The 14,041-nt window shown below is 40.3% G+C and overlaps 1 protein-coding gene across 1 annotated transcript in view; it reads right to left on the reverse strand.

Moving 5' to 3' along the window:
* PRIM2 (DNA primase subunit 2) overlaps positions 1–14,041 on the reverse strand; it is a 272,677-nt gene that overhangs the window by 107,538 nt on the left and 151,098 nt on the right. Inside the window, exon 7 of the mRNA XM_007471183.1 lies at positions 11,135–11,202. Within this exon, the coding sequence (XP_007471245.1) occupies positions 11,135–11,202 (68 nt within the window). The remainder of the gene's footprint in view (positions 1–11,134; positions 11,203–14,041) is intronic.

The raw sequence follows: 14,041 nt of genomic DNA on the forward strand, positions 1-14,041 counted from the left end.
TGAGAGAAGCTGTATGATTTAAAGAGGTGCACATACACAATTAAAAAAACAAGCTCATATGGGTTTCCACATCAGGTGAGAACTACAAACAGCACAATCACTACTCTTCTTTGTTTTAGGCTGGCCTCATCTTTTCCCATATGGTCCATATTTTTCTACTTATTCCCATTTCTAAGCTGCAACAGTCCAATGAACTGCAAGAGAGTTGAAAGTTGTACCTCATTTTTCTATAAAAAATATCTGTACCTCACAATTGTCAAAAATCATGGAATTGCACCCTTAAAAGAGTGCATTTCATTGTATGTAAATTATACCTCAATAAAATTGATTTAAAACGTAAAATATACACATATATCCTTATAAGATAGTCACTCTACAGTGCTACACAGATGTTTGCACCATACACACTTAAAGCCCCCAACAAAGATCTCTATTTTCATGAGTATGTTTTTTGTTTGTTTGGTTGGTTGGTTTCTTTTGCTGTACGCAGGCCTCTCACTGTTGTGGCTCATGGGCCCAGCCGCTCCGCGGCATGTGGGATCTTCCCAGACCGGGGCACAAACCCGTGTCCCCTGCATCAGCAGGCAGACTCTCAACCACTGCGCCACCAGGGAAGCCCCATGAGTATGTTTTTTATACTCCTTTTACATTCTTAGCATATTCTGGAAGTATAATGACCCCTAAGTAGAGGCTGCTTTGACTTGGCTTTGACCCAGGATAGTCAAATGATTACAATAAAGAAATGTTGCCTGAGAGATTGGTACTGAAAAGTTGAGGGCGTTGAGGGCGGGGTGGGCGTGAAATGAAGTTCTGACACACAGGAGAACTAAGACATTAAATTGATGGTCATCGTCTCATTTCCCCACAATGTACAGAGGGTGGGATGCTTCTGAGATGCGCTATCACAGGTCTACAGCACCCAACGATGCCCCCTCACACTTGTTCCCTAATAATAGAGAGAACCAGGGACGTGAAGGTGGGGGTTTGATGGAGGTTTTGAAGGGAGGGGAGAAGAAGGGGAGAGCTAATGAGGATTATTATTACAAGTCACATCCAGAGATCACGTCACACACTTTTCCTACACACTCTGTCACTCTTGCACAGCCATTAACAATGGCTCATCATGTTAAGGTCTTCGTTTCATAGATCAAAAGAGCAAGGTTCATAATAGCTTTGGTTTTATTTTGTTTTTAAATACAGTCTTCAACATTTGGATAGGTCACTGGGGAGAAAGAAAGGGGGTCCTTCTGAGGTCACACAGAGAAACAGAAAGGACTCTCTTCGGTTAGCTCCTGATTCCAGGAGAAACAGTCCCAAGTCCCAAAACAAAAGGCAAAACCAGTGTTGAATTTCTACAATGTATAAAGAGTGTTTCTTTACCAAAGCTTTTCCTTGGAAATGACAGAAAATTCACCAACATTTTGTCCAAACTATTATACCATCTCATCCGGTCTCAACATTTAGTAGCTTAAAAAACCTAAATGAGAGGTAAAATTTTAAAACCTAAAAGTGTTCTCTCCCAGCACTGGCTCATTCAGGAGTCTTCTTGAGGTCCAGTCCCTGTTATAGCAACAGCGAGAGGTAAACAGAAGGAAGGATGCCTTGCTCTCATGGAGCTTACACTGCAAACACACACCAAAACACAAATGAACACGTAAAAATGACCATTTCAGCCAGTGACGCTGCTGTGAGGAAAACAGAGCAGGTGACAGCACAGAGGCCCCGGGGGTGAGTGTGAGCTGGGTGACCAGAAGCAGCCTTTTGTGAGGCTGAGAGGACACAGTTACATCATGTGACCAAGGTCCCCAGTGGCCTCCTGTGGACAGTATGTAGGCCAAAGACCACAGAAGCTCAATTAAAAATGGGCTTTTTATTCCCTTTGTAACAATGTTATCTTTTTAGAACTACTTTCTAAACAGTAGTTACAAACAACTGAGAGGGCGCTACACCTTCAGTGAGTCTGGGCTGTCATCAGTCTGTCTGCAGCCCAATCTATCAAGTGTTTTGTTTTTACTGTGAATTGTGCCTGGTTGCCAGGGGGTCTTCTTAGGTTCACTAAACATTTAGACTCACAAGATTTCCACAAGTGGCACCAGGTGGCTCAGAAAGACCCAGGACATAACCCCAGCTCACCAGCTGGGCAGCGTGAGCACTAGACCTTCTGCAACACCTGCACAGGTGGGCGGCTCAGGGGCAAGAAGGGCACGCCCACACCTGGAAGCACAGGGCTGCTGCGGCTCAGGGACCTCAGACCCCTCAGTGGCCGCAAGCCCTTGGAACTACATCCACAAACCACCTCAGACTTGGAACTCCAAATCCATTAATCTAGAAACCATTATTATACTTTAAAAAATATATGACTATGTAAACATATTTCAAATATGACAGAGAACCATGCTGTCCAATCCAATAACCATTAGCTACAACCAGCTAACTAAATTTAAATTAATTAAAATAAATTAATTAATAAATTAATAATTAATTAATTAAAATAAAATTACAACCTGCGTTCTTCAGTCACACTGGCCATACTTCAAGCACTCAACAGCCATAAGCAGCTGCTGGCTGCTGGGTTGAACGGCACAGGTACAGAACACTTCCATCACCACAGAAAGTTCTACTGCACAGCACTACACAAATTACTTTTTCGCTGCTAAGATTACAGTAACTACCACAATGCTTTATCAGGCTTTTTAAGAAAATTGTTTCCCATAGCATAGTCATCATTTTGTACCTTGTTAGTGCTTTATGCCTAACACAGTGTAAAATAACGAATTTTCTTTATTACTTAACTAGAGGACAATCAATATTTTAAAGAAACCCAAAGAGTGAAGAATACGAAATTTAAAAACTACAGACAATGAAACTACTTGAAAAACATAAACAATCATAAACTGCTTTCCAGGAAGACTGACAGCATCCACAATCCATAAATCCCTAAGAAACCTTGGAGTCAGAGGGCCAACAGAAATCTGACATTTCTACTTGGGAACAAGCTGCAAGAACACTGCAACATGCAAGGCTGTGTGCCCACAGAATCATGTCCCTCTACTGTGATTTCCATGATGCTATGTGCCCCACAGAATCAGGTACCTCTACTATGCTAATAGCCATCATAATTTACTATAATTACTTTAAGATTCTCTCTTTTCTGAGCAACACTGAGTCCTGTAAGAGCAGAAATGAACATGTATCCCTAGAACCTAACACCATGCCTGGCACCAAGCAGTTCCCTTAAAATGTGTTAAGTTAATAATAAATAAAACTCTTAGAATAAAGGTTTGTGACCATGTATTTACCTCCACAAGTCACAGCCACTACGTACAACCTCATTACAAAGTCTACTGTTTACAAAGGTATCTATTTGCCTTGGCAAGATAGCCAGTTGAAGAGACAGGAAAGACTTTCCTATTTTCTTTCTATATCACTGAAAAGAAAATCAGTACTTTATATTTCTGTAAAAATCATTGTTAACCCTTTTTTAACTTTAAAACATGTTAAGCTAACAAAGTGACGTAACTACAAACCCCAGGGAAATTTAGTATTGTACATAAATTAAGAGTGATGGTTTACTTGTAAAACTGATGAAAAGTGATGTTAAAAGCTGTTTTCAACCTCCCAAGAGAAAACCCTCACATTAATAGGCAGATCAATGGTCCTCCAAAGATGTTCACTCATGAATATGTTAGGTTATGTGGGAAAAAGGACTCTGCAGATGAAATTAAGATTAAGGACCTTGAGATGGGGCAATTATCCTGGGTATACATGTGGGCAATGTAACTACATGAGACTAAAAGCAGAAAGCTTTCTCAGGGTGGGGGCAGAGATGGAGTCGCAGAAGTCAGTTCTGACACATGGGAAGGACTGACGCATTGCTGCTGGCTCAGAGAGGGGACCACACGCAAGGATCAGAAAGAGGCCTCTAGGGCTCAGGGAAAGCAGAGGAAGGAATGTGGGCCCCTGGCTGACAGCCCGCCAGGAAATGGGGATCTCAGTCCTGCCACCACAAGGAACTGCACTCAGCCAGCAACATGCATAAGCTTTAGCAGCACACTCTGCCCCAGAGCTTCCAGCAACAGTCACAGCCCTGCTGGCATCTTGATTTTTAGCTGCGGGAGGCCCATGTGGGATTTCTGACCTACAGGACTGTATGATAAAAATGAGTGCTGCTTTAATCCATTCAATTTGTGGTAATTTGTTATGGCTACAACAAAATTTTCTAATCTAGATACACTAATAAGGTTTAAAATTCAGCATCCTGAATTCTGTCTTCTTCAAGTCACTGGTTCACTTGCTAAGGACGCAGCTACTTTCTCGCCTCTCTTGTCCCTGTAAAGCTATAAGCCACCTAGGCTGCTGCTGCTCTCTGTCCTATCTCCGTCTCCTGGGAGAAACATCTCCGCTGCAATCCCTCTTAATGCAGTCATCACAGCATATCTTCTCCCCAGTGGACCTCACCTGGCCACAAAGAAGCTGCTAACACTCTGTAATTGTTCTTCACAGCTTTATTCAACCAAAAAAAAAGCCTGAATACCCAGTAAAATGGGAATGGTTAAGATAGATATATCTATCCTCAATTGAATACTATAAGTCACTTAAAAATGGAGCCATGAAAAGTAATCTTCTACTTTACTACATGGGTATGACATACTAAGTGAAAAAAAATTTTTTTAAGTTTAACCATTTAAATTATTATTACGTAAAAATATACAGAGATTACAACAAAAGCCTAGCAGTGGTTGTATTAGTGACGCAGGATTCGTTTCTTCTATTTTTCCAAATTTTATATAGTGTGACTATAAATTTTATCAAAAAACATTAAATGACATAAAATTTGTAACATAAGCCACATACACCTCTATCTTTCCTCTGCTTGATTAAGCTGCAGCAACTATTTCAGTACAGCTGCGCGCGTGTGCGCGTGTGTGTGTGTGTGCGCGTGCGTGCGTGTGTGTGTGTGTGTGTGTGTGTGTAGATTGGTCTTCTTTCTCTGTTAGCATATAAACATCTTGAGCTGAGGGACCACATCTCTTAGCATCTTTGTACACAGACTATCCATTATAGTGCCCTTAACACAATGGGAGGATTTTAATAAAATGCTCACTGTTGACAAAGTACGTCTCTAAAAAGGCATAAACATTTTCAATACAAACGTGAAAAAAGAAATAACTCAAAGACCATAAATAATGGGAAATAACACATTCTTTCTAATTTATTAATATCTTACAAGACACCTGAAACATCTTCACAATAATCAATGAGCTAAAAGCTTATGTTGCTGCACTTAGAAAAGGAAATAAATCTAAAGTTAATGCCAGAGCTTAGAAACAGGTGATGAGGAAGAGCTGACGAACAGCTGGAGCCCGTGGACCTCGTTAATGAGGCTCTCACTTCAGCCCTCACCTGGTGGGCATCCTGATCTACCAAACCTTTCCTAACACACGAACGCCCAACAATTTTCTGATTTCAAAATGAGAAGCAATTCAAAAAGAAAACACTGGGTACTGTACCACCATGGATATTGGGAAAAGCTTTCTTACAGAGATTGCATTTCTGATATAAAATCTGTGTCAGCATAGTCTTCAGGAGAATGAATAGAAATGTGTACATATCAACCAAATGTACTGCATTAGGAAAAAAAATTTACAAAATAATTGTTGGTAATAATACCAACTGAAGGAAAAAAAATACCAACTGAAGGAAGATGCTTTCATTATTTTAAATGATTTCCAAATAAAGGTCAATATAAACATCTGCTTAGAAATTCAGGATGCATTACAAGCTAATCCATGTGATACAGTTCAAGTATTTACTACAGGTAATGCTTCTCTTTGCTAGCTTCTCTTATCTTTACTTGATTTCTGTTTTATTCTTAGGTTGAAATATGCTAATAAAATTAGGAAAAATAGTGTAATAAATACATGGTTTTGAAATTCTTTAATTTTTAATTAAAGAATTGGAAAATCATTAAATTTATTGGCAAAATATTAAATGAGAACAATATTCACTTCATATCTTGAGGTGGAGAGGTGAAGGAGGAAGACACACTGTGGGGAAAGGCATTATTTTTAAGGAAAAAAAAAATCATATCCAAGTAATCACATGTAGATTGTGGGCTACAAGTTTTCTTCTGCAGTCTCACCTATTTACACCTAGCATTTGTAAATAATACTATAAATAAAAATAACAATCTTGGGCTTCCCAGAGACAAGGAAAGGACTTCCCTGGTGGCGCAGTGGTTGAGAGTCCGCCTGCCAATGCAGGGAACGCGAGTTCGTGCCCCGGTCCAGGAAGATCCCACGTGCCGTGGAGCGGCTAGGCCCGTGAGCCATGGCCACTGAGCCTGTGCGTCCGGAGCCTGTGCTCCGCAACGGGAGAGGCCACAACAGTGAGAGGCCCGCGTAATGCAAAAAAAAAAAAAAAATTCTTTAACATAAACACCCTTGGTAGTCTAATACATTTTTATAAATATTATCCCATAGGTACCAACATTATGGTAGCAAAGACACTTATACACAATAAACTTCTACATTTACAGGAACATATCCCAAGGCCTTTATATATCTCCAAATTAGAAAATCAGTACATGATATAATTCACCCTAGAAAATGCAGTGATGTGTGAGGATGTGTAAAGTCACCTTGAGATATGGACTCATTAGATATGTATATAATTATATGTGACTTGAGGAGAGCAGAAATTATGATTTACACAAATTCTCTCTGGCACTTCAAAATTTAACATGAACTTCCTGAGGCTCCATCACTAAACTTTAAAATAGGGATAATGACAAACAACCATCTACCATGCTCACTGGGGTGTTCTGAGTATGAACTAAAAAGCCAGTTTGGACAGTACTTTGTAAACTAGCCAGTTTGATTTCTTGGTCCCATGTCCTCCTCCCTCTTCTAAATACTTGCCCCTTCAATTATTTCCTCTTATTCCCATAAACCTCGTTTCTCCCTGACCGATAAACATTGCTCATCTTTCCAGCCTTTGGGGAAAAATGAAACACTTGCTTCAACCATGACACTCATGGGTACAGTCCCCTTTCCTCCTCGCTCTGCCAAGAGCAGTCTACGCTCCCCGTAGGCCCACAGCCTCGTTCCTCAACCCCCACCCCAGGGATAGACTTGTATCTGTACCACTGCAAGGTGGGGGCTGAGCCACCTATGGCTCCCATGCACCTAATCCAACTGACGTGAGGAGATTCTGACCTGACTTCCCTACGCATTTAACAGTGTTCACCTTTCTGAAAGCTTTTCCTTAGCATTGTTGATGCCACCACACCTTGTTGTGCTCCTGTTTCACTCGAGATTCCTCCCTGGTGTCTTTACTGGCTTCCCTGTTAACTCATCTCCTCCCTCCATCACTGCCCATCACAGGTCACTTAAACACTAACTTCTATGGGTTCTATTCAGGGCCATTTCCCCTTTTCTTATCACTCTATATTCTCTCCCTGAGTGATCTCAACCATCCCCCTGATTTTAACCACCCCTATATAGTGGAGATTAGCAAATGTCTCTCTATAAGCCTTGCTCTCAAACTGCGGGTCTATATTCAGCTACTTACTAAACACCCCCATATGCTCCACCAGCATCTCAACTTTAAAATGTCTTAACCCACTGAACCTACGATCCCAGCAGTCCAATTCACCCCCTTGTCCTCCTTTACTCTCCTTCACAGTCACTGACAACATCCTCCCCCAAGTGAGATCAAAGTTCAGTCCAATCTGAGCAGCCACTGTGAGCCACCACTGTGCTAGGGGGTGTGGAATCCAAACAACCACTTCATGGCCTCATCACTTAAGGAAATGTACTTTGTGTTTAATTCCATTCAAAAGGTTTACAAATGTTGTAATGTGTTTAAGTGCCTATCTCTCAAATGAAATCAAAACTGTAAATTCCTTGAGAACAGAAATTGTCTTTTTTTTTGTTTTTAATCCCCGGCACATAATAGGTGCTCAGTTACTGATGGATGCTACTAACGAACAGCTTGCATTTCCATAAGAGATTGAAGCAAAATGCTTTCTGTGGTTAATTTAACTTTTAACTATATAACTAGGTTCAACTAAGAAAATCTGGACACATCACTTCTACATTCTCAAAATGATATATATTAAGCAATATACTAAATTATTAGGTTGGCAAAGTGTTATACTAATTCTCTTTGAATGTCTAAGTCCTGTAAAATGACTTGAGAATTTCTCTGTATTGTTACTTCAGTTTTTGCGGATATTGGTATCATCTCCCAAATTAGTTTTATTGACAAACTTAATTAAAACACTACTCATCATTCCTCTTTGATCATCAGAGGCACTAAACAAAATTACATCTAATAATGATTTCAGTTTCAACCTCCTAATGTCCACCACCCCTTCCAGGTTATATTTAAACTATACAGTTCATGCAAATCAATGATGATTATTTTTTCCTAACAAGATTATCATTAGCATCTTTCAAGCCAAACAGTATTCTTTCCTATTTTGACCTAAGCAAAAGGAAGGTAGAAGAAAAACATTACATTTAGACAGCCAAGAGACAATTCAATATACTTGAAAGGCTTTCCACAAGGTTACTTTTTGTAACAGGAAGTGTCCAACTATGTACATCAGCTGCCACCCTACATACAGATGTCTCTGACATGGTAATAAAACAAGAAACCATTTGGTTTAATAATAATCATAATAATAAAAGAAGCAACATCAGTTGGTGCATATTACATGTAGCATCTAGAGCTGGTTGCTTAGCAAACAGCCACAAGTGACTTCCACAGAGAATGAAAGCCCTAAATGAATGTACAGTTTGTGCAAGTTTCAAGGACTCAAGAAGACGTGTCAGTAGTTAATCTAAACTCTAGTTGACAATGACTGCACTGGGGTGGAGGAAGGAGAATCCATCATTATTTCACAGAATCAAGCACTGACTAGATGTGAGATCCAGCCCTTTAGGTCTATGCCTTCTGACTCAATGGTTTTATAGGGGAAAGAACTGTAACAATATGATTATTATAAATTATAAAAACTTTATGCAGAAAAAAACCAACAAAATATCACTGGTATAACACGTATTCATTCATTCAACAAAACACATAATGAAACCTATCATGAAAAGCACTTTGCAGCTCTGGAGCAGCTCATACTATAATGGAGAAATCAGGCAAGGAAACAAGCGATTACAATATCATAGGTTCTGTAACATGGGGAGCCAGGCAGTATTACGGGAACACAAATAAACACCTGAGAGGGAGATGGGGCAGGGGAGGGAGGGTGAGAACCAAGTGGTCAGGGAGAGCTCATCAGAGGAGGCGAACAAGAACAAGCAACATTAGTCAAGTCACAGAGGTGGAGGAAGGGGAAAAGAGCATTCCGGGCAGGAGGAAATTATCTGCAAGGGCACTGAGAAGAGCAAGGCCATGTCACACTGGAGAAGCTTCAGGGCACCTGCTGGCAGGAGAAGTCAGGGCGTCAGTACTGACAGCAAGTCCAAAGAGCCAGGCCAGCTCCTTCCAGAAGGACCTCATCTGCCAGGCTGCGAAGTTCTCACTTCATTCCGGGGGAAATTCAGGATACAGAATGCTTTTAAACCGAGGAATAATATAATCACTGCAGCAGTGATGTGAAATAGAGAGGGCAAATTGGGCAAAGATAAGAGGCCACCAGGACATGCTCAGGCTGGGATTGGGAGGAGAGGGGGGCAGGGGAGTGACTCACTAACACAGAGCTCTCAGAAATTTAACAACTCTGTACAGTACTCATGCTACTCAGTCCCCCATGAAGTGTTAGTCTGGACCCCACCCTCCCGAACTGGAGAGGAGGACAGGAGAGGAGGAAAAGAGGGAGCAGGGAGGCAGGGGAGGAGGAAAATGAAGAACACTGAAAGACACTGGAAATTAACGTCCATGCCAATTTCTGAAGGAGCAGTAGCATTCTAGGTTTCAAAAAAATAAAAAGAAACCATAGAGGAAAACACTAAAGGTGCTTGGCTGCATATAACTTGAAAATGTAGGTATGTTGGATAATGCAACATAATAAAAAACTCTCAGAAAAAAAAACGTTTGTAACAAATATAATGAAGAGTCACTATCCTTTATATCTAAAGTATGTAAGATCAAATAATCAAAAGATGCTATCAATAAATGGGCAAAGATAGATAATCCCACCTCAAAAAAAATGGATAACAAAATGATTTAAAAGCATTCTTAATAATAATCAGTGCAAAGTACATGATACCAACAGTATCTTTATGGTAAACCTATTAAATTAGCAACTGTTTTAGCTGCCCCTTCTTGTTCAGAGTTACAGCAACATGGGGGATCTTATATGAAAATACAAGTAGAATAAGGTTTTTGAAAAAGAAATAAATAGACTTAAATCTTTAAAAGGGTTCATATGCTTTCACAAATTCCACTTCTGAAAACCCATGCTAAGGAAACAATAAAAAATACAGATAAAAATACAGATAGTGAAAAGAATGAAAAATGGTCTAAATGCTCCCCAAAGAATGATAAATATACTATAGGACACCCATACAAGAAAATATCATATAATCATGAAAAACTATGTTTGTGGAGAGATTTTAGTAACAGAAAAAATGAAAAAAAGTGGATTATATAAAAGTATAATTACAACACTGAGTTTTAAAACAGCACAGAGGAAACCAGTATTATTTCTGAATAGTGATGATAGGTTTTTCCTCCTCCTTTCCTGTATTTTCAAAGTTTGCTTTTTAAATAATAAGGATAAATTATTTTTGTATTTAGAAAACAAATATAACTTATTTCAACTACCCCCAACAAAATATGTGCAGGTTCCCACAGTTTGTCTTAGCCTCGCAGTTAAGCAAATAGCTCATTCCTTTGAGATCTTTCTGAACTCAAGTCATCACTACTCATTTTAACTTCAACTTATCAACCAGTTCTACATACTTTTATAGAATTGAAAGAACTTTCTATAGTACCCTGAAGTCAAGGGTAACAAGTGCATCGCACTAGGAACTTCAACTTAAATCAGAGAATTACAGAAAAAAGAAAATGAAAAATGAAAGGCTTTGTAAAGTTTTTAGACATCGAAGAGGCTTTAACCACTGTAATGCAGGTGGATTTACAAGTTTGACAGGCTGGGCCTTTGTATTACCTGAGGTGATTGAGCAGAGGCTGGAGTCTCTCATCCGACTGCACAGCGGGCAAGGACCTGGCTGTTAACTGAAAGCAGAGAAGGGGGTGAGTAACCACAGCAAATGCCTCAGACTGAACTCATCTGAACTACATGCAAAATGAGGACCCCAGGCTTCCCTGGTGGCACAGTGGTTGAGAGTCCGCCTGCCGATGCAGGGGACACGGGTTCGTGCCCTGGTCCAGGAAGATCCCACATGCCGTGGAGTGTCTGGGCCCGTGAGCCATGGCTGCTGAGCCTGCGCGACCAGAGCCTGTACTCCACAACGGGACAGGCCACAACAGTGAGAGGCCCGCGTACCGCAAAAAAAAAAAAAAAAAAAAAATGAGGACCCAGAGAGCGGAAGGAGATGGGGGGTTTCCTAAAATGTAAGGACACCGTTCTTTTTTTTTGTTTTTTTTAACATCTTTATTGGAGCATAATTGTTTTAAAATGTTGTGTTAGTTTCTGCTGTATAACAAAGTGAATCAGCTATACATATACATATATCCCCATATCCCCTCCCTTTTGTGTCTCCCTCCCACCCTCCCTATCCCACCCCTCTAGGTGGTCACAAAGCACCGAGCTGATCTCCCTGTGCTACGTGGCTGCTTCCCACTAGCTATTTTACATTTGGTAGTGTATAGATGTCAATGGCCCTCTCTTAACTTCGTCCCACCTTACCCTTCCCACTCCCTGTGTACTCAAGTCCATTCTCTGCATCTGTGTCTTTATTCCTATCCTGCCCCTAGGTTCATCAGAACCAGTTTTTCTGTAGATTCCATATACATGTTTTAACATACAGTATTTGCTTTTCTCTTTCTGACTTGCTTCACTCTGTATGACAGACTCTAGGTCCATCCACCTCGCTACAAATAACTCAATTTCGTTTCTCTTTAAGGCTGAGTAACATTCCATTGTATATATGTGCCACATCTTATCCATTCATCTGTTGATGGACACTTAGGTTGTTTCCATGTCCTAGCTATTGTAAACAGTGCTGCAGTGAACATTGTGGTACATGACTCTTTTTTTTTTTTGCGGTACACGGGCCTCTCACTGTTGTGGTCTCTCCCGTTGCAGAGTACAGGCTCCGGACGCTCAGGCTCAGCAGCCGTGGCTCACGGGCCTAGCCGCCTGCAGCTTGTGGGATCTTCCCGGACCAGGGCACAAACCCGTGTCCCCTGCATCGGCAGGCGGACTCACAACCACTGCGCCACCAGGGAAGTCCTAATGTATCATTTAAAGCTTGTGTTTCCTTATTTATTTTCATTTTGGATGATCTGTCATTGGTGAAACTGGGGTGTTAAAGTCCCCTACTATGATTGTGTTACTGTCAATTTCCCCTTGTATGGCTGTTAGCATATTTGCCTTATGTACTGAGGTGCTCCTATGTTGGATGCATAAATATTTACAATTGTTATATCTTCTTCTTGGATTGATCCCTTGATCATTATATAGTGTCCTTCTTTGTCTCCTGTAATAGTCTTTATTTTAAAGTCTATTTTCTCTGATATGACAATTGCTACTCCAGCCTTCTTTTGATTTCCATTTGCATGCAATATCTTTTTCCATCCCCTCATTTTCAGGCTGTATGTGTACCTAGGTCTGAAGTGGGTCTCTTGTAGACAGCATATATATGGGTCTTCTGTTTGTATCCATTCAGCCAGTCTATGTCTTTTGGTTGGAGCATTTAATCCATTTACATTTAAGGTAATTATCGATATGTTTGTTCCTATTACCGCTTTCTTAAGTGTTTTGGGTTTGTTATTAAAGTCTTTTCCTTCTCTTGTGTTTCCTGCCTAGAGAAGTTCCTTTAGCATTTGCTGTAAAGCTGGTTTGGTGGTGCTGAATTCTCTTAGCTTTTGCTTGTCTGCAAAGGTTTTAATTTCTCCATAAAATCTGAATGAGATCCTTGCTGGGTAGAGTAATCTTGTTTGTAGGTTTTTCCCCTTCATCCCTTTAAATATGTCCTGCCACTCCCTTCTGGCTTGCAGAGTTTCTGCTGAAAGATCAGCTGTTAACCTTATGGGGATTCCCTTGTATGTTAATTGTTGCTTTTCCCTTGATGCTTTTAATATGTTTTCTTTGTATTTAATTTTTGACAGTTTGATTAATATGTGTCTTGGTGTGTTTCTCCTTGGATTTAGCCTGTATGGGACTCTCTATGCTTCCTGGACTTGACTGACTCTTTCCTTTCCCATATTAGGGAGGTTTTCAACTATTATCTCTTCAAATATTTTCTCAATCCCTTTCTTTTTCTCTTCTTCTTCTGGGACCCTATATTTCGAATGTTGGTGTGTTTAATGTTGTCCCAGAGGTCTCTGAGACTGTCCTCAATTCTTTTCATTCTTTTTCCTTTATTCTGTTCTGTGGTAGTTATTTCCACTATTTTATCTTCCAGGTCACTTATCCGTTCTTGTACCTCAGTTATTCTACTGTTGAGTCCTTCTAGAGAATTTTTAATTTCAATTATTGTGTTGTTCATCATTGTTTACTTGCTCTTTAGTTCTTCGAGGTCCTTGTTAAACGTTTCTTGTATTCTCTCCATTCTATTTCCAAGATTTTCGATCATCTTTACTATCATTACTTTGAATTCTTTTTCAGGTAGACTGCCTATTTCCTCTTCATTTGTTTGGTCTGGTGGGTTTTTACCTTGCTCCTTCATCTGCTGTGTGTTTCTCTGTATTCTCATTTTGCTTACCTTATTGTGTTTGGGGTCTCCTTTTTGCAGGCTGCAGGTTCGTAGTTCCCGTTGTTTTTGGGGTCTGCCCCCAGTGGGTAAGGTTGGTTCAGTGGGTTGTGTAGGCTTCCTGGTGGAGGGGAGTAGTGCCTGTGTTCTGGTGGATGAAGCTGGATCTTGTCTTTCTGGTGGGCTAGGCCACATCC

Source organism: Lipotes vexillifer, unplaced genomic scaffold, assembly GCF_000442215.2.
Source record: "Lipotes vexillifer unplaced genomic scaffold, Lipotes_vexillifer_v1.1 scaffold302, whole genome shotgun sequence".
Classification (NCBI taxonomy): Eukaryota; Metazoa; Chordata; class Mammalia; order Artiodactyla; family Lipotidae; genus Lipotes; species Lipotes vexillifer.